This window comes from Opisthorchis viverrini (assembly GCF_000715545.1).
Source record: "Opisthorchis viverrini unplaced genomic scaffold opera_v5_613, whole genome shotgun sequence".
In the NCBI taxonomy this organism is placed as follows: Eukaryota; Metazoa; Platyhelminthes; class Trematoda; order Opisthorchiida; family Opisthorchiidae; genus Opisthorchis; species Opisthorchis viverrini.
This window is the reverse complement of record NW_008752270.1, coordinates 10,803-37,304: the sequence shown is the minus strand read 5'-3', so window position 1 is coordinate 37,304 and position 26,502 is coordinate 10,803. Positions and strand designations below refer to the sequence as shown.

General features: G+C 45.9%; 2 protein-coding genes across 2 annotated transcripts in view; one reads left to right on the top strand and one right to left on the bottom strand.

Moving 5' to 3' along the window:
* Window positions 1-5,417, top strand: part of T265_11834 (hypothetical protein) — a gene marked incomplete at both ends in the record, with an annotated part of 25,308 nt that extends 19,891 nt beyond the window's left edge. The window contains 2 exons of the mRNA XM_009178619.1: window positions 1,215-1,751; window positions 3,911-5,417. Of these exons, the coding sequence (XP_009176883.1) occupies window positions 1,215-1,751; window positions 3,911-4,729 (1,356 nt within the window). The remainder of the gene's footprint in view (window positions 1-1,214; window positions 1,752-3,910) is intronic.
* Window positions 5,418-5,486: 69 nt separating this feature from the next.
* T265_11833 (hypothetical protein) overlaps window positions 5,487-26,502 on the bottom strand; it is a gene marked incomplete at both ends in the record, with an annotated part of 23,558 nt that continues 2,542 nt past the window's right edge. The window contains 7 exons of the mRNA XM_009178618.1: window positions 5,487-6,181; window positions 6,474-7,041; window positions 7,868-8,245; window positions 11,191-11,392; window positions 11,698-12,297; window positions 16,478-16,974; window positions 17,940-17,971. Coding sequence (XP_009176882.1) covers window positions 5,900-6,181; window positions 6,474-7,041; window positions 7,868-8,245; window positions 11,191-11,392; window positions 11,698-12,297; window positions 16,478-16,974; window positions 17,940-17,971 — 2,559 coding nt within the window. The remainder of the gene's footprint in view (window positions 6,182-6,473; window positions 7,042-7,867; window positions 8,246-11,190; window positions 11,393-11,697; window positions 12,298-16,477; window positions 16,975-17,939; window positions 17,972-26,502) is intronic.

Here is a 26,502-nt window from a genome sequence, read left to right as displayed (position 1 = left end):
GGTGTTGTCCAATATGTAAGAACGTCTGTGTGTGCGTGGGTGTCAGCACAAGGCTTGCTGCTACCTTATCGGCGGATAGACCGTCGATGTCAGCTGAGTCACCTTTGTGGGCCGTAAATTGTATGTGTAGTGGCGGCAGGACGAGTTTTGGGAACGAGGGCCTGACTGTGAGCTGTGTAGTCAAATGGGTCGCGGTTGTGTGGAGTGATTTGAGTGTAAGAAAAAAAATAGTTCTCATGGTCCAGCGAGTGGCGATGACCCGTACAATCATGTATGTGGCGAAAGGGTAGCTACAACGTATCTTCCTTCTCGGGCTTTTCTGGACTGAGACATCAGGTTCAAACTCCTGATTCATCTCATTCTCGATTTTGTTTACGAAAACATTCTGCACGAAAGTTAACTCGGATGGATGCAGCGAGGTAGTGGACAGAAGTTCCATGCTGGATATACTCTCTATGGGATCAATGTTTAATCAGTCATGACCACTAACGCTCATGGCTTGCCTCTACGTTCACCTGCTCAGTCCCAATAAGAACGGACCATATCGTGTGACTGAGGTTCTTGATATCCATTCAATAAGACTTCCAGCCTCAAACCATTATACCACCACGGTATGATGAATGGATGAGTACTGATCCGTGATCAATACCTAAGGCGCGAATTTACTGACTGGAAGGTTCTTGTTTTGAACCCAGCGTCGATATCTCAACTGCTCCTGTCTAGGCTTGGGCAACTTGGCTGTATCTCAGGTCTCGTGCCCCTTTTGGGTGGTGTGACAACTAGGCACGTAAATGGTCTTACAGCTTAACGTTTTTTTTATTTTCTTATGACTCATGCATTTATATTCCCCAACGAACCAAAAGCATGTCAGCACCAACCTTGAAAAGGCGACAAAAAGGTGTTCGATGGGGTGGAAATCAATTACTGCGCAGGCCAAGGTTTTAATCGCGATGGTATGATCGAATACATCCATATAGGCTATTTGAGCCTGTTCAATATAAACTCACATCCTCTTTCATTTCTTTCACATTCGGCTACTTAGGTCACTAACTTGCAAAGTTCAGGGTTAGACCTCTTAATCGGAGGGTTTGAATTGATCTGTGATTTCTCGCTTGTTTTACCCGAACGCACGAACTCACTACGGCAAAAGTTCGTTTATTTCTCCGTACAAAACTGTACTACTTATCTCCCTTCGAGCATCCCTTCATCTTCAGGCCCTGAAGGCAGAAGCCTACCTGGACAATACTCTGTCACGCTTCATCCTTTTTCGTGCGCTGCGTAACCCACTTCAAATTGGCCTGCAGTTCTTTTGGCTTCTTCGTTCCGAGATCCACCTACCGGACATGCGACTAAAGTTTGGCCTCCTACTTGAAGCCTTCTGTCATGGATCTGGACCATTGTTAACTTTTCTCGCACGTCAAGTGACAGCGCTAAAGCGACTGGAAACCATCAGCGCTCGAGTTAAGGAATACGGTAATGAAGATGAACAGCGTGCACAGTTCCGCAAAGAGATCTCCAGGGCTGAAGCACGACGTGATCTACAGTGGCTCCCTTCGCCAATGTGCCTGAGTCAACGCTTGGGTAAATTGGTTGTTAGCAAGTGTGATGTGAAACGTTCAAAGAAACGTCCATTATGGTTGGTGTGGACCAATCCAGACAGACTAGCGATTCATCATCTTAGTCAGTACCAGTTGATTTTCAAACACGGAGATGACCTTCGACAAGATATACTAACTTTGCAGCTCTTGCGAGTAAGTAATGGCGTGTGGCTATAGCATTTCTATCCCTGTTTGTGTGAATCCGCTTGTTGACCTAAAATAACCAATGTGTAACGATGTGCTGGTATCATGGAAAAACTAGAATGAGTTCTGTTTTCGAGATATCTTTTTGGCGGAAAGTTTGTTTCTGTCAATCAATTGGGCCGCAGTTTACCCAGGGCGATTGTAGTGTAGCACTAACGCTTTGCATTTTTGCCCGTTTTCCTCCACTTTGGCTCGAAAATCTTCAGTTTTTTCCATGAGAGTTGAAACTAACAGACCGTTGGGTAACTAAAAGTTGACATACTTTTATTACTTGATATTTAGGAATTAAGAACGCTCCTGTGCGTGAAGCTCTTCCGATGGTGAATGTGTGGTGAATAGTGTCAGTCATTGTTATATTAGAGGCTTAGCAAACAAACGATGCTGCCGTGATACTCGAGGGAAGTATGTGAACTGAAATACTGCCAAGTTTCCCAAGCCTAGACAGAAACAGTGGAGATGCCGAAGTTGTGTTTGAAGTACGGACCCCCTAGCCAGTAATCTCACCTTGATCACTGAGCTATCTCGAGCAGGACATCAGGTCACGTGATTGACACACTCATTAAAGCTTCTACGCGTTGAACAGGAATACGACCTAAATTCGCGGCTCTTGCGTCGGAATTTGAACCTTAGACCGAAGTGGATAAGGTTTAGTATTACGACCGGCATACGGCGGAATGTCTGACAGTAGTGGGCTGGCGTCCGTTTCCGGATTTGCCTATCGCATTAGACCACACCGATGGACCACTGCGTACAGCAGGTGATCCCAAATGTAGTTAACCGGAGCCCTGCGTGTAACCAGTTTAGTTGGGTGTTAATCTTAGGAACAGGTCAGACGCACAGAACGTCGGAGTGGGGTACCAATTTTTCATGCACAGTTTGCAGTTGAAGATAATATTAGTAGCTCAGGTTGTGATGGTGAGTGACTATTGGTTTGTTTGGTGCGCTAGGCAATTTGGTCGTGAACGTTTTACCATCAATCGCGGAGACAACATAAGTGGGTTGTGTATGCGAGTGCGTAGTTATAGGGCGCACTTGGATTGATATATATTCTGCCCACCCAGTTCAGCCAACCAACACACGGCCATCATGTCCGTCTATTGTTTACGGATAGAAGGGTAAGTATTACCGCTGAAGGCCCTATTCAGATGAAACGGACTTGAAACTGTCCCATGCAAGCCGATTACGGGTCCAAATCAAATTAATTTATTGGCTCTTGGTAACCCCAGGGGCTAGAGTGGGTCCCCCTACTCTTTGTGAGGAATTTCGTCTTTATTTCCAACGAAACACAGTACTTGGTACGATTAAGGATAGACCGTAGTTCTGCCGTATCTTTAATGAAGACTATGATATCATTGGCATAATCAGCATCCTTGATCCATGTGACCAGGGAAGTCGCGGGTGTGAAATTGAAGGGCATCAGCGAAAGTAAGTAGCCTTGCCGAACGTTGTAGTGTCCTCTCCATATACTTGGATGCGGGCTTTCGTGCCTGATGAAAATCAGAATCTTTATCAGCAATCCATCAGCTTTCAAGGCAGATCAAGGACAACTTCTCTGTGCCTCAGCCCTCATGCCTTCTTCGAGTTGCGCGGCAACTATGCACTGATAGGGCGCTGGACGAACTTTTGTTCACAAATGGCATTGTAAAATGTTGCGCGGAAGCCAATGAAGCAAGCGACGGCTGGTTGCTGGGACTTCTAGTCGTGGTCCAAAGCACGCAGTAACGGGAATGCTTGGCCAATGCGAACTCGTCTTGTACGAAAGCCTCTCAGATTAATTCTGTGAAATTATCACCCTCCCCTGTGGCGGCGAAAGTAAAACTCCTGGCTGCGATATCTATCAGGTTGATACCCCGGTATACCGCAGTAGATGACTGAGGCCAACAAAGCATGGCTGACTTGTTGTTGCATACTACCAGTAGCCTTCTGCTCTTTCGCTCTATTTTCTCTAATTTTCTTGATGAGTCCGGTGGCATCACTCAAGTTTCGAAGACCCAGTGATCTTGTTGGTCTTCGATAACCCTCACTGTGCTTGTCAATTGTATCGCATCAGTTGTTTGTATTAATGTACATGTACTGAATTAGGTGGACACTACTCTGATTCTCGGCAGGTAATGGATCGTATCTGGAAAAACGAAGGGATGGACATGTGTCTCGTACCGTACGGCTGCCTGGCTACGGGACCGGAAACGGGCCTCATCCAAGCCGTTCGTGACGCAAAAACGGTAATGGCCATACAGCGCGAACGTCTCCGCGCGGCGCTGCAGATCGACAATACGCAGTTGTTTAAATGGCTCACGCGTTATGTTCGAAAATCTCCGTCCGGTAGCAGCACACTAACCAACCATGACCTAGGCGTTCCCTACGATCGTTTGATCCAAAATTTCACGCGCTCTTGTGCCGGATATTGTGTGGCGACATTTGTTCTAGGTATTCGTGATCGGCATCCGGATAACATTATGGTAGACACGATTGGTCGTTTGTTTCACATCGATTTTGGCCACATTTTGGACAATCGAAAAAAAAAATTCGGCATCACCCGGGAGCGCGTGCCGTTTGTACTGACCAAAGATTTCATCACAGTTATTGCTCACGGAAACGCAGACGTAGTGTTGGGTGCACCGGTCACCGACACCGGTGGGGGCGGATCTCGTGACATCCACCTGCAGAAATTCGCCCAACTTTGTGCAGGCGCCTATATGTTGTTACGCAAGCATGCAAACATACTGCTCACGTTGCTCGCCATGATGCTCCCCTCGGGCTTGCCAGAATTGACTTCGGTGTGTGATCTGGAGCATGTTCGCAAAACACTTGCCGTCGAGATGGATGATTCACAAGCGTTGGCGTACTTCCACTCAAAATTTAACGAGGCATACTACGGTGCATGGACTACAAAAATTGATTGGTTTGGGCACTGGATGAACACGTAAGCCGACTGGTGTATCCCTGCACATATTATCTGAAAACCGGAATTTGTGACCTATGCTTGACTCTATGCCTTTTTTATAACTTGTACAGAAAATACCTTCCTCGCGGACATAATTGACCTTACACTCGCTTGTTGTCTTTGCAGCAATAATTCTCAGAGCAGATTAAATTGGATAGACATCGTGGGTTCACGTTCATCAGTTATAATAACGGTACTTCCTCAGCACGGTCTGAACCTTTCAAGCTGGCGTCCCCGTCAAAACAACCACCAAAGGTTCACGTGTATTAAGGCCCAAAACGAAGTCAAAAACATACAGCGCGTCGTTTATAAGGTGTATGTGCCGACAGTAGCAACCGGCGGATAGCGGACCATGATTGGCTGTTGGGTCCAGACTTTCGGCCAAACGGGGCTCGCCTTGATGATGGAATTGCAAACAGCCCGATCTTCCGGTGTGATAGGCTTCATCGTTGTGGCAGCTCGAGTGGTATCAGTGCGAAATTCCGCTTAACACTTCCATGACAGCACTGACCAATGACATTTCACGCGGATGTTGTAGTTGTTTCGATTGGCGCAGACGAATGTGGATGAATGAGATTCAGCTGGGTTCCAAGTGAGTCTCTCATCAAAACCAAATTAGTGTATCATCCCGGGGTGAACACCATGCCTTCTATAAAATGTGAATGTAACGGACATTCTCTCTCGTAGTTGACAGTACTTAAATCATTTCCAATGAAGAATTCCGTTTTTTTTTCTAGAGAGGAATATCTATTGTATGTGTAACTATGACATAGCGAGTCATCAGAACGACCATCTCTTGAAACCGGCATGCACACAGGAAAAAGTCAGTGGAAAAACGCGAGCCTTCAAGTTGACACCGACCGAACAGCAAAAGGCGTGTTTAGAAAAATAGACCAGCTCCCTAAAAACAGGATTATACAAGAAATAGAAGACGATTTGTAAGCCCGAGATTAGTGAGTCTCAAGACGTGATGGTGGCGCGCTGGTGAGTTCCATAACACAGTGAAAGGTAGTTGCACTCGAAAAATAAACAAACAAAAATAGAGGTCGGAATGATAAATCGCATTCAAGGAATTTGGAGATGGCGAATATTGATACCGGGGGTCGGGGGAGCAAACATTATGGCTGTAGTAGGCAAGATACGGAAGACAGGTTCACTTTTGCATGACGTTAGGACCAGGAATTGGTGCGAGTGTGTTCGGTGTAGACGATGACATAGCGGTCGGGTCGGTGGTGGAAGAACGACGACGACCGCAAGGGTGTTGTTTGCGGGTAGAAGCACCATTACCACCGATGAGAGACTGGGCGAGGCAGTTGAACAATCGAGAATGCAGTGGCGCGTTGTTCAGATCTGAAGCCGTTACACGTCGCGCAAAACTGGATGAAACAGGTCCAGAGTAACTCGATATTCGCTCCAACCGAGAACCGGTACGTAGCTGACAAGGGAAACAAGATCTTTATTTAATTGTTTAACGCGGGGACACTGAATGTAAGCTATCGGACTCCATACAGCGGAGCACGACGTACAGCAGTGGTGTCAAGGATCAAACATACTACAGGAGTAGACAGTTTTGATAGTTATTTTGTCGACCATTGAGCCGTTTTTTTCTAAATATAACAATGGGGAGCGTTGTTGTTAGCCCGAACATTATAACAATCCAAATCAGCATATCAGTGAAACGATTCGGAATACGGCAACAGGATGCATTCACTGACGAAATCACTCACCACTTCAGGTGCTGCCGAAGCAGTAGAATTCGCGCCGGCTAATCCACGGCGAAGATTGCTCCTGAAACCACGTGCCTTGGTTAGCATAGATCGGTGCTGTGCCAAAGTTTCGACAGCTGTGCTTGAGCGTAGTTCTTGTTCTACTTCCGACAGAGCCTTAGTTTGAACCAAATCGATGGTGACATAGTTCACACCGGAAGTGGGTTTGGGATCCGTATCTGATGTGGTGGATACGGGAAATATATTGGGCGAGAAAGCGTTGGGGACAGATTGAATACCGTGCAGGTGCCCTGAAAGATGATCGCCTGCAGGTGAGTTGGTGAACACTGATGAAGGTCCACTGCCATTCGAACACCGGCTGGTTAGGTTACTGGACAAAGTGAGATGGGCGTAGTGGAGGCGGACTGTCCCCTCACTACCGGATGTATCGCAAGAAACGATGGTTGATGGAGTAGAAGTTAGTGATAGAGCACTAGGAACAGAAGAACAACCTGGTGTATGCATGTTAAGGATTGTTGCAGACTCGAGGGATGGACACTCCAAGGAAGTAAAGTTGGGTTCATCTGGGCTGCAAGAAAAAAAAGGAAGATTACACTATACACGGTTGCCTATCGCGCGCGTTCTGGCAGTGTGCATATTATCAAGTGAAAGACAGTAGACAGCTTGAACGTTACTGCTTGTTGGTCTCCGCTATGAAGAACTTTCCCCTTCGCTACTCCAGTTTCCCCACAAATCATAATGACTCTGAAAGAAATGCGTGCTTAGTTTACGCGATCGTCCAAAAAGGATACTTCACATCCTTTCGGTGTCTAGCTGCTGCACCAACCACTAACCATTGCATCATTTTGAGCTCCTGAAATATTTAATTAGTAGTCGCTGGTGGGCGCATCGACGTTTGAGGATCACTCCATTCGATCAAGGGTGATCGACAGAAGCGATACGTACTTCTTCCCCCAGATTCTCTGACCGTTAACGTATTGACAGAATCGTGTTCAGAATGTGGCAAACGAACCAGGCTGACAGGCCTTAAGGCCATTCACCACTGATAGGTTTGTTATATTTTCCGGGGAGCGAAAGGCCATCCAGTAGATAATAAGCGCAGTGAGAGCGAACAATACATTTTCCAGAAACCATGGTGTTAACAGTACGATGGCTAAATATGTCTATTCGTCAGCGGAGAATCGTGAGTCACACAAACTTGCTTTCAACGATTAGTGCTCGTCTGGTAATTCTACACAGTATGGGTCGGCTTCAAACACGGACTGGTGGATGACCCGAGTATTTATTGTAGCTAACAATCAATGTCACCTGACAGCATATTTACTAAACTGCAAACCAGAAAAACATTAATTTATCAGCGCCGCGTAAAACAGTTTTGAGTATGAAAGACTTACCCAACGGGAATACCACGCAAACCTCGGCACCGACTGCTTGAGGAACAAGCGAGTTGCGACGGTGCAAGATTGATGTAACATTGGGCGACAGAAGATATGGCAGAATTTGAGCTAGCCGGGGATCCTATATCCACCGGCGGTGACGCCGTGGCACTGCATGAGAGATTCGTCACATTCGTTTTACACAACTCATTCACGTTGACGTAGCTGCATAGCATACCGACAGAACAACTGCCTTCTGGTGGAACGGTCGGTCCATTGATATCCAAACACTGTCGTCGAGCTATTGGTTGAGTAAGCGCTGACCGCATGGCCTGTCGTTCGTCTATCGGTTGAAGACATGCTCGTCGAGACGGAGGAACTACGTTAATGTAGGACCTGTGTAAAGCGACAGTAAGTTAGCAAAAGAACAAAAAATAAACTATGGTAAGTGGTGGCCAGTGAAGTATGTGTATCTTCCGAAAACTAATGCAATGCACCACATTATTACTATCCATACGAATATAAGAACGTCAGTGAACCGAAAATAGCCTTATCCAGTGGGTTGGGTGAGGAAAATTTAGTTAATGTACATTACACATAGTCATACAGTGGCATACTTTCGGTATTATATAACTGCCGCAAGATTGCCGGACATAGGCTTCCCAACCATTTCGGTGCCCAGCTGCCGTGCCACCCGAAGGAATCACGGGAACTGAGATACTGCCAGGTCACCCAAGCCTGGATAGGAGTGGTCGAGATGGTTCGAGCCACGGACCTCTCAGTCATTGATTCCACGCTTTAACTGCTGAGTTACCTTGGACCCAGAGAGGAGCAACTGAAAAGCCTGTACTAAGCCTCAGCACATCAGATTCAGACGGCTAGCGACCAGATATCTTCCTTGAGGCGCTTCATCACATCTAAATATTGCTGAGCTACAGAAACTTCCTGAAACACTACATCTTTCCTTACGGTAGCTTAACCGAATGCGAAGTGTCACTTAAGTATATACGAAGACGTATTGAAGTGGCTGAAGTTACATTGTCAGAAAGCGAATGATTTCCAGTGAAAATTTATGATTATTCTTGTCGGATAACTCCTCAAGGTGTAGAGTGGACAGAAGCAGCTCCATGCAACCGAAGAGTGATTATTCATCCAAAATAAAATTCCCGACCACAGAGAATCGAAAGAACGCTCGATAATCCAAATTTCGACCTCTATCGCCATTTTCAATTTCGTTACTGAACAGACTGAGGCAACGCCGTAGAACTAAAACTCACGGCTCCACTTTTGTGAAATGTTTTTTGGTGAGGTGCAGCGAAGCTGGAATGGCGAAAGGCTGTTTCTCAAGGAGCATTAAAGTCACTGATTAAAGACAAATAAATCAATTTACCTAGTCAAAATGGAATATTTCATCTACCTTAGCCTACACCTCACTTATCCCTTGACGTCACAGACAACGGTAATCCAGCATTTGGTTCGTTTCGAGTCATTAACACGGATCGCACAGATGTTCAGTGTATTCATGCGATGTATATATCCAACCACGACTACGGTAAACAAATCTCATCATCAGTAAATTGTTTTCGGATAGGATACATCAAGATGCATTCATGTAATACAGAAAACAGGAAAATGAGAAACATTCATCTAGAAAATTGGGTCGATATCGCCAAGGTTGTTCACGGGACTTCGTTCGAGATCAGTGCAAGTGTCTGAAGAGTACCAATCACATCAGAATAAAATAAACTATTAAACAATACTTTGTTCACCTGAAGGATATTTGACCGACGTGATGTGTAGGTAAAAGGGTAAAGCTTCAGAGAAGACAGAGAACAACAACCAGTCGTTTTAGCAGGGTATTCGTATAATTTGAGAGCACTAAGATTACCGAGGCATAACTGCCTCATAAGACATAATGATTTAGCTCCTCAGTAACGAGTCGCAAGCGAAATTCGTTCATACACATATAATCCAAAGAAGTAGCGAAAGCAATACAGCTTATAATGGGCTGGGATCAAGTCCATGTGATCGATGGAAAGCGTGGGAAACGCGAGTTGAAGAACTGTACCAAGCAAAGGATGTATCTCGAGAAATCACCTCGATGGGTGACATCTTAGATGAGATATTCAATTAACTACCTGAGTGCAAATAGTAGCAAAAGCCGAATTAAATAAAAACAAAGTATGTACTTCACGAACGGTCGCATTTGGAGTGCGGATTCTTATAGTGCGCGCAAGTCGGACTCTACAGTCCAGCCGGCGGTTCACTGCTTACCGTCTTCGCTAGCCCAGAAAACGGTCCCAAGAACTCGAATCAACTTAGGACCAGATTAATTCCATAGTCCGACGACAGCTGTCTAACCATCCTTCACAAGTCCCCTTCTGCCATCTAGACAGTACTCGGTCGCGTAAGCTTGGTAGGTGAATCCCCGATTGTCTCAGTGAGGTAGCTAGGTAGCTGGGACTGTATATTTATTGGATGGCAGACTACCCGAACACTCACTGACCTTGGAAGCAAAGCTGTACTATTGTGCAGCTAAGCGTGTCTCTCAGAGGTTAGACTATCCAACTCTGGATCACAATCTACTATCGTCATTGGCGCCAAGCCTCGAGCTGGCCTTGCATTTGACAGACACTGAGTAGGATTTATCCTGGGCTCAGTTGGTAAAAGAGCATGTTCCGCAACAAAGCCCTCAGAAATTAACAGACTGGTGTTGAACCCAGTAAACTACCCATGAACATCATCATCGTTGACAGCATGACATCAGCGATCAACACCGATACTTCGCTGCCGTACAACCATGATTTTTTTGAAAGCCTTATTGTGATGAAAAGAATAAAGATGGATGGGGAAGGAGCTTAGTACGACCTTATTACTCTTCGATGAAAGTCCCTGTTGCACAACCGAAAATTCGCTTTCTAACTGCTTCGCTACGGATTCGTCGACGCCAACCCACACGAGCTATGGTTCTGAGACAACGGTTGTCGAATACCTGAAGACGTCTCAATTCCGCTGCTCAAACACGCCAAGTCCCACAGACATACAACAAAACAGTCCGCACGGCAGCATGATACACACGTCTCTTGAGATTCAAGGATACACCATTTTGATGTCATGGGTGTCTCAAATCAGCAGACGCGACCCGGGCCTTACAGATCCGTGCATTAACCTCATCTGTCATACCACAATCATTACTAGCACAACTTCCAAGATACGTAAAACGCTTCACAACTTCGAATGCCTCTCCTTCGATTGTAAGTAACGAAACTAAGGTTTGCGTAAATGGCACTACAAGATCGAACGAGAAAATAAGGTACTGTCACAATTTATACATGATTTACCTGGCCAATGCGGGATCCTGACACGCACCACCAAGTTGATCGGTGCTGCACAGTTTCCTGGAAGAGCACGTCAAATCCGAGGAACATGAATGCGCACGAGGATCGGTGCAGTAGGTGTGGGTTAGTGGAGTCGTAGAGACTACTTTTTGATCGTCAATCAGCGAACCAGGCTGGTCCGCGTTTCGAAGCGATGCCATGTCGTCTGATGATGACATGAAGAATAAGAAATTGCAGTCGCTCGGGGTAGAGTAGTATAGTATAGTATAGTATATATAAATACGACCAGTTTCTATGAGATAAGCGATAAAGGAACGTCACACTTTCTTGCATAAGGATCTCTGCAATTCAGTTTCAACTTCGATCGGAATTTACAGAAGGAACAGGACCAATAAGTTTAGCTACTGATGACTTGTTCAAGTCGGTTTACAGGCCCAATAATAAAAAGCTACCGTCAAGACAATGGTTTATTGAGTTTGAGGGAGAATCAACCGGGTCCGAAAAGCTTACCGCTTTCTCCCAAGGCCTCCGGGACAGGAGTACATGGATGTAGTTGTACAAAAGATGGTCCTACAGAAGCCATTGCCGGCATCGGAGTGGAACATGTTAATGGGCAATTACCGGACAGAGGCGGTGGTCCATCTGAAGGGCCCTCGCCTGAGGTCGGTGATGACGACTGAAGTTTCTGCTGAAGTCGTTTTTTTTTAGTGTGCCAGGCGACCAACATGTCCCGGGAGACGTAGTTGCCACCGGTACGTGGCTTCGCGTGAACTGGAGCATCCGCCCAAAGAGGAGCAGCAGAAGGAGAAAGTGACACGAGAGAAGCTTTGGCACTCAGATTCAGCACAGCACTTGCTGAGGGACAGTGATCTGTAGAGCAATCGGGTCCACCAGTACGAAACGGAGGAGACGATTCACTGGCGCTGGCGGTGTGATAGCGTCGGGGTGGAAAGTACTGACTTCCCGGAATGATGGTCGAATTGGGAAGAAGGGGTGTGAGAGCGTATTGTGGGGTATTGCCGTTTGACAGTGATAGATTTAGTAAGGGTGGAGGGTGGGCACGTCCTGACGAAGATCGCGGTTGAATCAATAGGCTGTGGCACTGTACGCCTATAAAGGTCGATGAAATTAGAATACGGTAGTGAAGCGTTTCGTGAGAATGTGATACAGTGAAATAATACGCTTAGCCAATTATCTCTGAAGGTAAGGACTAACCGAACAGGTCACAAAAATCAGGCCAGCGATTCAGATTAGTCTCGTAGCTGAGTTAGGTGCAACAACCTCATTCAACAAGGCAAGGAACGGTGAGAAATAAGGGTCACATAATGTAACTGGACTAGTTTACGTTCGGACGGAAATTAATTAGAGATATTTTAAACGACCATTCCATACCATTAGCTGAGCCTCGTGCCTGTGACCATGCTCGTCTTCACCAGGGAAAATTCCCGCACGAGGAAAAATCAATAGGCTGTAAGGCGATGGGGGCATTGGATTTTAATGACGCCAACCGTCAGAATCATCATCATCAAGGACAGCAACATCAGTGTTGCCACTGATGATTCACTGCTGTACGACTATAAGGTTTGTCTAGTTATATATATATATATAATTGTATTAAAAGCCCTAAAGTGAAAAGAAAGAGTGGGTGAGGAGGGGACCTAGTGCTGGCCTATGTCAAGCATACTGAGGTGCCTACACCTCCAACCGCTCAATCAGACAATCTGGAAAGAAACTGATAGCACGAACGTCACTGACATCGATTGGCCGCCATTTCTTGCGACGTCTCCAGCCAAGCACAGACGGGGTCACGGGGACCCCATCCTGGGAGGCGTATAACACCAACAACACCCAAACTCTTCGTCATCTCTTTGACGCCTTTCTGCCAAGTCATGTGCTGTCCACCTCGCGGTTTGCGCCATCCTGAAGGAGGCACTCGTCTCGGTAGAGGGTGTTTCGGCATGCGTAGCAAATGACCAAGCCATCGCAGTCGATGATGCTGGATGTTTTCCCGGATTGCAGTGCCTGCAGCACAACGAAATACCGTCAGAATCCTGATCACTGGTCCGACTCAACCGATTTTGGCAAACTATCGCGGGGAATGTTGGTAGCTCAGATTGTATAGCTGTTCGTTGTTCTTGTCCGTTGAGCTGGGTAATCTGTTTGCAAACGTCTCGTCAACAACCGAGGTGACATTATCAGTGCGTAGTGAGTTGGCGGTGCGTCGCACTGCGCTGGTGTGCAGGACACACCGACATACTTGATACTCGTCTCGATTATTTTTTTTTACTTTTGTTTTCGTTGTTCACTTGCCAAAGATGAAGATATGCATCCATGCGGTGCGTGCTAACACGCTAAGACCTGGTTTGACTTGTCTGGGGCCTGCCAATGAAATTATACACTGACAAAAACATTGCACGACAATCCTTGAGGACTTCGGTTACCGAATAGGACGACCGGGGAGTTCGATCTCCGATTCAATTCGTACGAATGAGTAGCAGACGCAGTGGTCTGCCGATGTACCGGCTGTTGCAGATACAAGTGGATAAATGAAGCCGTTTGCAGGCGAAACGAGACATGCGATGTGACGACGTTTCGGGTAGTCCCCAACCCGCGTTCTCTACAGTCAACCAAAAGCAAAGACAATGCGAGTTTCCCACTAAATAACGCACCATTCACGAAATATGGATATTACTGTATTCTTATTATCAAGGTCTGCTGTCCAGAACTGCACATGTCTTGAAATGACAACAACCCAGGTTCTTTCTATTCACAGCCTTTCCCATTTGGAATAATCTGTATGGGGTAGACAAAAAAACATGAGGGGAGGATGAGACTCCCATGATATAGTGAGGTCATTGCTCAGGCTGGGAATCACTCATTAAGCTAATCTTAGGCTTGCCGTCAAAACCGAACAACCACTCAATAAAATTCGGATTGGCACTCTACCAAGGTGATCAACTTTAAAATGACTCCTAAAGGACTGCAAACTGTGCGTGCGACAGGCGAGTCTCGTTGCAGACGGGGATCAATAATAACGACACGTTAACTAGTGACAAATCCACTAGGTACCCGAATTGATCGGTGGACGTGTTGGACAGAGTTACAGGGTGGAACTTTCAATCAAAAGGTCGCTTGCCCCATCCTTCTATGCTAAATAAAGACGAAGTCGCTCGGACGGTTGAGCTATTCGGGTGAAAAATCTGGATAAATTCCAAATCTACGGGGAGACATCATCAGAGCACAGTTGGGTGGGTACCTACTGTTTGTCTGCGTTCGTTTATATAGCATTCAAAGGCTATCTGTTACGTCCTAACATGATTGGCTGGTTGGTTGATAGCGTTTCCGTGAATTTACTGGTCCGTTCGCGATCACTGTTGCGTTGTGGCTTTCATTCTTTCAAGTCGATTGGTCACCCCAAAGTACTGTATTTTTGGCATTTTCCTCCCCCGTTCTGATTGACCTCTTCCTCGATTTGTATTGCGTTGTCGTCTGATTTTTTTTCGGGAGTGATTGGCTGGCTGCACCGCTCCATGTTCTCCGCTGTATTGACTGACATCCCTGCGTCCGTTGGTTAATTTGGTACTTGGTTTATTGCCTGGACGCCTCCCTCAATCTAAGTGACGTTTGGATCCGACTCACTTCTTTTACGAGTTCCTCGTCTGATTGCTTGCTTGGTTCAGAGCGTTCTCTTGCTCTTAGCGGTTGATAAATGCGGTCAATTTCAATATGCTTGTTGATAGCTTCTTCGGTGGAGTACCACATTTCCATAAAATCGCATTCCTTCTTCGTTCTCTCTTGGGCCAATATGTGAACGCCACGCCAGCCAAACTGGTGTCCTTCCTAATCTTTGTGCACGAAGATGAGAGAAGATTGAGTCTCTTCGTAGCGAGCATATGTTCATGTATTCTGGTGGAGAGCTTCCCTTCTGTTTTCCCATATATCGTTTATCGCAGTGCTTGCAGAGGATCTTGTATAGGACATTGCTCTTCATCATTAGATCTAGTTTCTTTTCTGTTTGATTGTGTCCTCCGCAAAGTGTTCTCAGGTTTGTAAGCCACCGTCGTGTTGTGCTGTTGTAAGAGCCTCGCGGTCATTTCGGCGGTGTTCGTGATGTACGGGAGTGTGACTCGTTTGCTTCCATTTTGTGCCGTTGTTATTCGTGTTTGGCTATCTCCAAATAAAAATTACTTGGGTATCCATTTCTCCGAAACAATGTGTACAGACGTTTTTCTTTTTCATTCTTGGATTCCGTTGTGCTGGAGTGTGTTTTGATCCGTTTGAAAAGTGTCCGAATGCAGCTCTGTTTGAGAGTTTGGGTGGTTGCTGGGGTAGCTCAGAATTTGGTACGTGCGCGTCGCCTTTCCGTAGACCTCAGTTTGTAGGTGCCCGTTCGGTAATCCAATGATGACGATGTCCAGAAATGCCAGCTTTCCGTTGTTCTGTTCTTCAAATGTGAATTCGATGTCATCAAAAACGTTTAGCAGCTGGCTTACTCGTTGCTTAATGATACTTAGGTGTTTCGTAGCGGAAAGGTTACCGTTGTAAACAATCTTGACTCAAACAGATGGTGATCAAATGATTCCAATAGTGTGCGCATTGCTACATGGAGGCTCCCAATGGTAGCCCCCGTGCAAGCTTCAGAGTAGTTTTATATCGTGAGCGATCGTGAAGGCGGTCGGAACATAATAAACATCTGAGCAGTTCATTAAGTGAGGGTTCATCGTCGTTTTGCGAGACCTGCTAGTCACATTTACTTTCGAAGACATGTGCACTTGTCCTTTTTCCACTTGAGATAGCGACGTATCGGCTAGGCATTCGATTCTGACTAACCTAAGCTACCAGACCGTCTATCGGAAAGACACTGATTTGCACCGTACAGTCATAATTTCGGCTGTAGCCGAATGTCTGAACCTAGGGGAGGTCACTGAGCAGGGATGAATTTCGTAACTGCCAGTATATCTCATTTGACCGTGTCGCAGACAGGGGGTAAGCCACCCACAGTGGATCTACATGGGCTGACCATAATAAGGCCAGAACCCACCTGAAGAAGCTCTAGCACATAAATAAAAAAACGTTTTTCTCAAAACACATGACTACCCAATCAGTACCAAACATTTTCCAATTTATAGGCCCCCGATGTTTGCTTCGTTCTAAAAACAAGCTAAATAATGAAAAGCATATTCGTTGGACTTCATACCCGAGGGAACGCCAAGAAAAATCTGGCGCAACAACTATACAAACAAGCTTAAGTTGTTTGTAATAAAATGAGGGAATGCACGGGAGCGCGTACTTCCAGGTTCCGGTAGAGACTGTGCAGCTCCCGCGGTGTTTGACCAGCTGCTCGGAAGCCGTCTCCGTCGGACGGTCGGACGATAGGTTGTCGACCCGGGAGGCAGTGAATCGGAGGGAGGGGACCACAAACGGTCAACCGAGGTGAGTGGACTAGCACAGTCCTCGCCAGCACCAAAAGCAAGATTGCACTGTGAACAGGTACAATAGGGACACCGAACATCGGACGTTATCGAGTCGGCTGCGCTGCCAGTAGAGCATTCACTCAAACGATTCTGTCGACTAGTATAAGAGTGTTTCGGTTCCCGAACAGAGTGGTCGGTTGACAAGTCTGGCAGTTTTTTAACTAAGCCAGTTGTTGTAGGTTTGGAAGAATGAGAATTCTGATCCAACGGAGGTTGCGAACTAGTAGATGTAACTCGTGGTTTGCGGAGAAACTCTCTTAGCTCTTGCAGGGACATTGGCATTGGTGAAATTGTGACGAGCTGGGGCTCGGACCTGTGGAATTAGAGAATATCGAATTAAGATATGATTGTCAAGAAGTTCGTATGCGGGGTTGTGAAAAGTTGCTCTATTCAATGGTTCTCGTCATAGCCCGCCAATCAAACACATATCAGCATCCTTCAATACATTGTGTCCCACCGATGCTTAGTCGAGTAAACCGTCAGCAGTGTTTGAACATAATTTATTCTCATAACTGAAAGTGACGTGTTGCGAAACAATCCTGCATGAACCGGAGTCTGGTAAGTCGGTAACGCCATGGTAAGTTCGGGAAACCGGGTAAAAGAAGAGGGCTACCAATCAAACAGTCAGTCTCAGAATGTTTGACATGTTTGACATATATACGCGTTTCGTCTGCCAACTGCCAGCCTAAAGGGATTAAACTCAAGCAGGATTGTTGGTATTGTGAGATTTGGGAAGTTTCAATTGAGATTCCAACCCGTCAGTGAAGCCAACCTAAGCTAAAACGACTAGCAGCAGACTAGGCCGTAAGACGTCCTAGAGCATGTTAACACCTACGTTGCGAACGAGCTTGTCTGCTGGCTAGCAGCACACCCTGTCTGAAGTTCAAATTAACCACGACGGGCACATGGGTGCCATGACGTCCGCAGACAATCTGAAATAGTGCCAGGTGAACCAAGCCCAAATAGGTACAATGCGTAGTATAACAGCGTCCTTGAACCGACAGCTTTTGTGTTAGAAGATCTATACAGCCATCTCTAGCTCTTACTCGTACGAACCTCGAGGCTCCGCCTAAATAGCAGGCCTCTCGAAAAGACGACACATGAGGAGAGGAGCGTTCTGGACTGATTTTGAGGTGATCACTCTCACTTGGTAAGTAGTCCCTCGTGGAGTGGAGCCAGTGTATTAAGTTCGAATATCCGAGAAGGGAGTGCAAACTATTTCCATCAGGAAATGAATGGAACTTACGGTCAACATTGTTGAGTGTATTATGAACTTACTGACGCCATTGAGATCCAGCTATTGAGTTGTGCTGCAAAAATAGAGCGAGTGAAAATAACAACTATAGACCGAGAAAATACTTTAAAAAGTGCAATAAAATAGGATGCCACAAGCGTGTGTCAAGTAGGGGCGAGATGGCCCAAGTGGTTAGAGCCCGAATTTACTGACCGGAAGGTCCGTGGTTCGAATCCGACCTCCGCCACTCGACTTCCCCTGTCTAGGCATGGGCAACCTGGCAGTATCCCGGCCCTCGTGCTTCCTTCGGGTAGCATGGCAGCTAGGCACCGGAAGGGTGTTACAGCTGAACGTGCCAAGTAGACGAGACTTTCATTCGAGTAGAAACAGCAACTTTGCTCATGCCAAGGAGGAAGCGAAACGAAATAGTAGGAAAAATATCACAACAGGCGAAACGAAACTCTCTTCGCACACAGACTGCAATTTTAAAAACAGCAGTCGATCCACAAAATCGCACTCTCAATCTGTATGACCTACTTCTTGGTCGGAATACGATGCCATGGTCTCTGTTGAAAAGTCGAGAGGTGGAGGTCCGGTTTGAAATACGGACCAAACGAATGCATACCCCAACTGGTCAATGTCAGCCAATCTGGATCGAGCGTCTTTAGTTCAACGCTTCTCATCCCCTCAAGGAGATTCTAGCACTACCTCGTGGAACATTTTGTGATGACCCTATAAATACGGTTGTAATAACCTTCTTTGGTTTCCATAAAGGGCTGCCTGAAACTATCGTATCTTCCGATATGTCAAAGTTGGCGGAAGAAGCCAGGGACCTACACAGAGCTGCACAACCGTTCATGAAGTTGAAAAACCTGGCGACAACCCGAAATCATGATGTTGATTTCGGCAGAGCAACTCCAAGTAATTTAACTTTGGCAACAGATGCAGTTCGAAGAAGCACAAATGAGGCAGAAACCACTCAAGACACCAATACTGAAACCTGGATATGAAATAAACACTCACCCCATCCACCCATGACACCTGACAAGACAGTGCTCCAGCCTTGTGAGTGCAACACAACGAAGATCCCTTTGCAGACGCGAGGAAGGGCAGCGCCTGGGGGTCGGATGTCGTCGGACTACATCCACGCACATAGGTATCCACCGGATGACTGGAGAAACGGCGACGTGAGTGCATCGCGATCCTGACCAAACACGAAGAACGAGTACAAAGATGTATCAAAGTCGTGTTTTACATGCGTAAATTCGGTACGAAGAACAATGGTATAGTGATTGTGAGTAGCGATTTCAACGCACCGATTGGGAAAACATAGTCCCCGATTCGTAATCACTGTACTGTATGCAAAAGTGATTATTTCTTAAAGAATGGGACATAGGTGACATAAACAAACCATGGTTCTTTTTATTCTGTTGTCTAGCCACCCGTTTATCGTCCTAAAGATAAACAAAAAGGCAGAGTACACTGCGACGTATCAATTCATCCTAGATCAATTTATGGGCTAAGGTCCGCAAGTCACCACAGCAGGATCGATCAGTAAGTGGTCTATAAAACCGCGGACGACGAAGTTACGCTAAATTGTGTTCAAATAAGGAACGAAAAAGTTGTAGGTCACATAGCAAATTAATCCAGTGAAATACACAGTCGATGAAGTGTAGTACCAACAATTTAGTGGAAAGCCTATTTCTGTCAGCCTTCCTTTCAAAAAGATCTAACTACAGACCCCAACTCAATATCTACTTCAGACAATCTCTACTGCGGTTACCATTATTCAGCTGATGGCCTTGCATCTCAAAGCAAAGCTGAAAACATGGAAATCCACTCTTTCCATCCACTGTTTTGGTGGGTGCACAACACGACAGTTCTGGCTGATAATCGGATCGAGGTCTATTACTAGCGCTTGGCTAGCTTGGTTGAGACCCGTGATGCGACCAATCCTAACACCACTTTTGAAACAGTCCACTAAGCGCTTACCTATCTACCGGGACCTCTTTGATATCACTGTTGTGCCACAGCTGAAAGAGTTGGGATTCAGTCACTCAACACATTTACCCAAAAGCATTCGTGTGCACACTGACGTGAGCAGAGATCAATTCATCATAACGTAAACTTTTACTCCACAGTCTTTGATTTCTCCATATCGTTCATTTTTAGTCGTAAAACTCTGGACCTGCATTGATTACAAGGGGACGCGAAGACATCAATATTCGCCCACTGGTATTTTCAAACCCAATTGCTGGTTGCACCGAGAAATCAGTTCATAGCAAGACCAATGATTCATGACATAGAAAGCCATTTGGTATTGGTGTATAAAATACTAGGTAATAAGTGAGCTGAATTCGTGCATAAATGGAGGGAAATTCTACAGAGAAAAGTTTCGCATGCGTAGATATGAAGCACCAGCCTGCATTTCGCAACAGTGAGAAGACAATAAAGGACAGGGGAGTTGGGCTAGTCCAAGCTTTCAATCACTGTTGACGAAGTGTCGAATGATAAAGCCGTCGAGAACACTGATGACCAATAAAGTCACAACGAACTAACCTCATACAATACGCGTTGTTCAACCAACGGGAAGAACTGTACGTGACATCCGTCTACAATCGGGTTAAACGCCAGAAGTTTATCATCATGCATATTACTGTCTCAGCAAAAATTCTTTGAAATGAGACAAAAAGTTACCGGTCGCTCAGTTGCACTCTCAATGGGTCAGGTTATGAATAAGCCTACGATGAATCACTCATGACAACATTTTCCGTCATCATCTGTTACATCTGACAGCTGTTCCCGTTCCAGTGCCTAGTATCGGAAAAAGGCTGGCTGATAAGGAACGTAACAGCTTTTTTGCGAACAAGCGAGTTCGTAGTGCGAAAATGCAACTACTTCAAGCTATTTTAGTGGAAAGACGCTATCTGACATTGGTCCAACGCTGTCTCGCTTTGAGACAATACTGTCACAAGCTGCGTACTGAGGGGGCATTGTCTGTCTGGTCAGCGCCTAGTGGGGTTAAGGGCCTCAGTAGACCTCGGACATCCAGTGGTTACTTTCAGGAATTTGACCTTCTGATATTATCACGCGTTGTTTTTAAATGCGCTGCACTTCGGGGCGGATAATTACTGCCACGAGAGAGGGAAAATGCACCAAACACACTAGTGATCAAGCACACGAACTTGTATTCAGACTCAAATGGTGGGACTCATGATTTAATCTATACCGTTCTCAGTACACTAGTTTTCATCCATATTCACCACAATATGACCGACAGCTCGCGCGCTACGGCAGTGCCTATCCGACACTAAACGGGATCACACACGTCAAGGCTACTAAACATGTCCCCATAGCGAATTTCGGCTAAGCGAACCCAAGTTTAACGTCGAGATAATGGCAGCCTAATTTACAAAAACCATCGACCGCGTATGAAACCCTTTTGCTGATCCAAATGAAACCACTACGCAAAAACTTGATTTCAATCGCCCACAACAGGCGATAAATTTTAAAGGAGACTTTGTCCCTTAAGTGAATTCAATCTATGCTGAAAAGCCTAGCACTTTATAGCTGTTTTAGCCCTATTAGGAATCATTAGTAGTGCGCATCTTACGAACCTCCAGGGTGTCTCGAACTCGAAACGCCCGGGTTGGTGGTTTTTAGTGAATCCAGGCAACGAAACCTCTTAGATCCTCAGCATACTTTAACATCCCTTAGAGACTGACTCATGAAGAACCAGTTGGAATAAGTTGGCCCTTTTCAGCTTGACTAATTATCGCACCCTTTTCGTCCATCCTAATCTTGTGCGGTGCGGGTCGACAGCTGATAGACTAATTTTAAGTCACGCAGTATGAGCCCAAGGAGACCACTGCTGAATTTTCCGCTTCGATGGGAACTCCAAAGAGTACCGGAGGAAAAAAGTCTGCATGCACACGTCTAGGCACGACAAGTGTACGACGACGTGCACGAACAACGGCGAAAATGTAGGACATGACACGCTCACTTGTTCTAGCATTTACGCAACTACCCGTTGAATACGCAGACTGGGAGGACGGGGATAAAAACGAAAGCAGAGAAAGTCGGAGAAATAATCTAACTGAAGAATATAAGCGACGATTAGAACAGTGTCGCCGGACATCCTCAAGGATACGAACGGAAACAGGGGTGGACATGTAGTTCACGAAGTGTTTTCACAGGGATCATTTGCCAGGCTCCCAAGTGCAATACACAAATGATCCAAGGTCGAATTCGACATAAGTCAGCCCCGTGGGGGTTTGTACAGAGGGCCGATAGTCCATCTTATGGTTGTAATTCGATAGCGATGACATTGTCAATTGCCTACCCATATTTATGAAATGTCATTGCAAACGGTATAGTTCATTTCACTTTGCTTCAAAATCCGTCTAGCTTGCCGGGAAAAGCACTGCGATTTGAACCACTGATTCACACACCGAAGCATCAGTGGCCACCCCGAAAAGCTGTGAACAAGCATAATTGCAATTGCATTAATTGCAATCGCCATTTAATCATAAAACACGTATACTGATGCGCCAATTTGCCCTTGAAGGAGAATGAGAATAAATCCTGCCACACACACTCACCACTTTCGCCTCTCGAACTCAGCTTGAGCGAAAGACATCCCACAAGGCAACTTGCTCTCAATGTCTGTCATATCTGATGGAGTGCCCAAACGCATCCAACTTTTTGTGAGGGTGCCGGATGTAGAAGCCTGGGGAGGTGAAAAATAAAAAAAGGTGGAAAAGTAGGTAGGGGGGTGAAAATACCGTATATCAACTTAATGGGGGATAGAGAGTTAAAATATCGGAAATCAAAATGCTGTAAGAGTTTGTGGGCGACATACATGTACCGACAGACCTGAAACGTAGAAATGCGGCAAGTGAACCTATCAGAACAGAATGACAGCAACGAAACTGTATGGAATGTCCCTACCATCTTGTTACCTTAGTGCGGGACCCCCAAACACATCACTACTCGTCCTATTCCTGTGTCCCTGTAATTTTTTTTTCGGAAAGGAAACGCCCAATCGGATCACAGTACACGTTATAAGGCTTCATAGGCTTCCAAAGATGAAGATGTTCCATAGAACATTGTAGTTTGTGCACCATTCTCACCCTCCTCCAGCTCATCATCACAACATCCACAGCAATACATCAATAATAAATAACGGTTCCCAACTTCCAAACAACCGTGAAGGAAGAACCTTCGAGAGTAAAAAGAAGGCTGAAGAGAACGAATTTAGAGCATAGAGGCCTTACATCCAGATGGGAGACAGTCTAGAACAAGGGGCCTAAACAGGAATTAAATACAAGCAACCAGAGCAGCGCGTCGGAGTAGGAGTTCATCAGCGCGTGATTCACCCAACATCCTTTATGAATCATACCCAGCACAAGCCCAGCAAACAACGACAAACCTAATTCGGTTGTAGAGTGATGGTATGCTCACTACTGAGATCAAATACCAGCCATGTGCAAATAGAGCGTCAGCCGAAAAGGATGCAAAGTTCCCATAGCATGCAGCTTGAGTGTAGGTGCTTTCATTTCACGAGGTGAACACTTCGCCCACAGCATTCCCGAAAGGTAAAGACATTTTGATGAAGGTCTCCGATCATCCTGCTTTCTTTGCGCTTCTAGCAATTCGGACTGGATTGGCTCATGCAAAGAAGTCGTTGCGGAGGAGGTGAAAACAGCCATTCTCCTCTGATATACAGAACACCTGCAATCAAATTGGAGGTTTGATATATTCAGAAAGAAAAGCCTAAGATTCGCAACCAAAAAGATTACACTTACAGTAGCCTTGTGAACTCAGCCGTGTTTCTGTCACCGTACGCACTGCGCCTGTACTAGCACAATCGCTGCTTGGGCGGCTAGTAATGCATGAGGGCCGAACAATAAAGCTTGACCTCTTCATTTTCAAGCTCAAAAAAGGACATGAACTACAAGATTGCGTAGTTCTGAGTAGAAACCGCACGCCGGAACAAGAGAACATCCCCAAAGCTCTAAATAGATTAGACTGTGCGGACTGGGGCAACTAATCTTTCTTTCGATCTTCAGATTCGTAAAAATTTGGGGTCCAAATTTCTAGGCTACGTCAACAACAAAAAACAGCTAGTAGCCACTAGCCATAGAAGAGCTCTTGGATGCCTCGTCGTAAACTTCAATACGACCACAAGTGTTTGATTAGAGTCAAGTATATTTGCAAATTACAATGGTACATCTCTAAGCGAATAGGCTCGGGAAGGTCGATCTACATAGGCAAGGAGTGCTCAAAAGTTGATGAAAACAGCTATTATTAATCGGTAGTCCGCGTGGCGCGATACTGACGTAATGGAAAGATGTTATCGAAATTACGCTTGATAACTTGGACTTCCATCTCAAGTGCCACACCATTGCAAAACACCAACGACCATGTTATGACGCGGGTGATGCATATATCTCTAGGATCGGATCAGCTGTTTTGAGAAGGTTTGCGAGCAAATTTACGACGGACGAATGACCATAGGTATCTAACAAGTACCACTTTTCGACATCAGGTTAATTTGGTTGGTGAGTATCAATCAAACTGTTTTTAGGGTCGCCCTGCCGGGCAATCTAGCCGTTCGCTCCAACGTGATATTTGAATTACTTACTTAAGATTGGATCAGCCAACTTCAGAAGTGTCTGCGGCAAACATGGGATAGATCAGCACAGAGTGAGATACGATCGGATTACAAAAACAGACACCGTATAGTTGTTCGAGATCGAATCTCCCCGAATCTAACTTGAACACGAGGGTTCAGTAGCTAGGGCACAAACTTACTGACCGGAAGGTCCGTGGTTCGAACACAACCTGTGTCCCGAATGGTCCTGTCTAGGTTTGAGCAAACTGACAGTATCTCAGCTCTCGTGCTTCCTTCTGGTGACATGGCATCGAGAGTGTTACAGCTGAACGATTATTATTACCATTATTAATAGTAAATGACAATGAGACAAGATCAACACTGTAGGGTGAAATGCTCGTACCAATCCTAACAACCAAGTGTTGCACAGCCAGAGGTGCACAGCATTCATCATCATCGTCATCATCACCATCATCAACATCATCGTTATCATCATCATCATCATCGTCAGCTGTGAGAGCCGCGCACTAATCTTAGTAGTTGTATCTGCCATATCATCGTTCACCGATGCTTTGGGGAAATGGGGTAGGTAGCTGTGCATTGGAGGCGGGACCTGATAAATTGGTGCGTAAATAGAGGTTTGTCAGTGGGCTCACAAGGGGGACACTGAGAAGGGAACTATCTGTTGATGCTAATAGATTGGATGCATTGGCATCATTGAGGGCGTGACTGGCTGACAATATCTCCAACCATTGATGTGGCCCATCTCTCATCCATGGAGACGGCAATGACCAGCGCAGCTGAGTTTCCTGGTAACGTCTTTCACATTTCCCTGCCAAGTCATTATTTGACCTCACCTGGTTCGTTTCCACCCTTCGCGTGGTTCTGTAAAAAGAATCGAAGAATTCGGTCGACTGGTATATTGAGCGCGTGGCCAAGCCAGCGCCAGCTATGCATTATGACCAGTTCACCCATCGTGGACGAGTTATTTCTTCCGAAAACTGTTCGACGGATTTCAGCATTGCTGCTCCGGTGTTTCCACCAGACTCGGGCAATGCTCCAAAAACATCGGTGGTCAAACACCAAACGTGCCCAATATCTGTGAGCGGATGCCTCGGGAGCACGTCGACCCCACAGGCCTTAGAGGCTGATATTGAGGCTTTCATGATCGTATCACTAACGAAGTTGAAGAGGGAAGGTGAGAGAGGACAACCCTGTCTGACACCACTTGATGTGGTGAACTCAAAAGAGGGCCTCCCATAGACCTTCACACGGCCGCGGGAGTTGGTGTACAGCACCTTAAGAAGGGTCAAGGATTTATGGGGGACACCTTTGCTCCACAGACAATGCATAGTGCCTGACGGTACACAGAATCACAGACAGCTTTTAAGCCAAAGAACACAACCATTGTTGGTTACTGGAAACAGTGTCGCATTGTAATACTCGCACCAGTATCAGGTATTCCAAAAATCTGTTGTAGTATGCGACATCACCTTGATTTCACTTTAGAGAGACCAAAATGGGTGTCATCCATATTCCCTTAAGATCAAGCTGCCAATTGGATGCCGGTGGATTTACATTATTTGGTGGTTCCCGCTGGCTTTGAACAAGGTCTGTGACCATTCGGCAAACAGAAAAATGGTCTGAAACATGGGTCGCTAAATGATAGCCGAAGAAAACTGTTCGCATGGTGCTGGTGACCCACAGCAGTACTGTACCTCAAGTGTCAAGGGAAAGAGTAATGCGGTCCCTCTGGAAAAACGAATCCTCTACCATCAGTCGCTGTACCACGCGAATAACAAAGTCCACGAATGGGAATAGGGTAACGCGATGCTGATGAGGTAAGTTGCAAAAACTTACTATGATCGGTTCTGCGTCCGCCTGCACGTCCGGACGGAATGACTGATCAGACAGGGAGGAAGACCCTAACGACCTGGCATGTTCCATTTGTCTGTTTTCGTAAGAAAAAGAGGAAGTGCAGTAGACGCAGA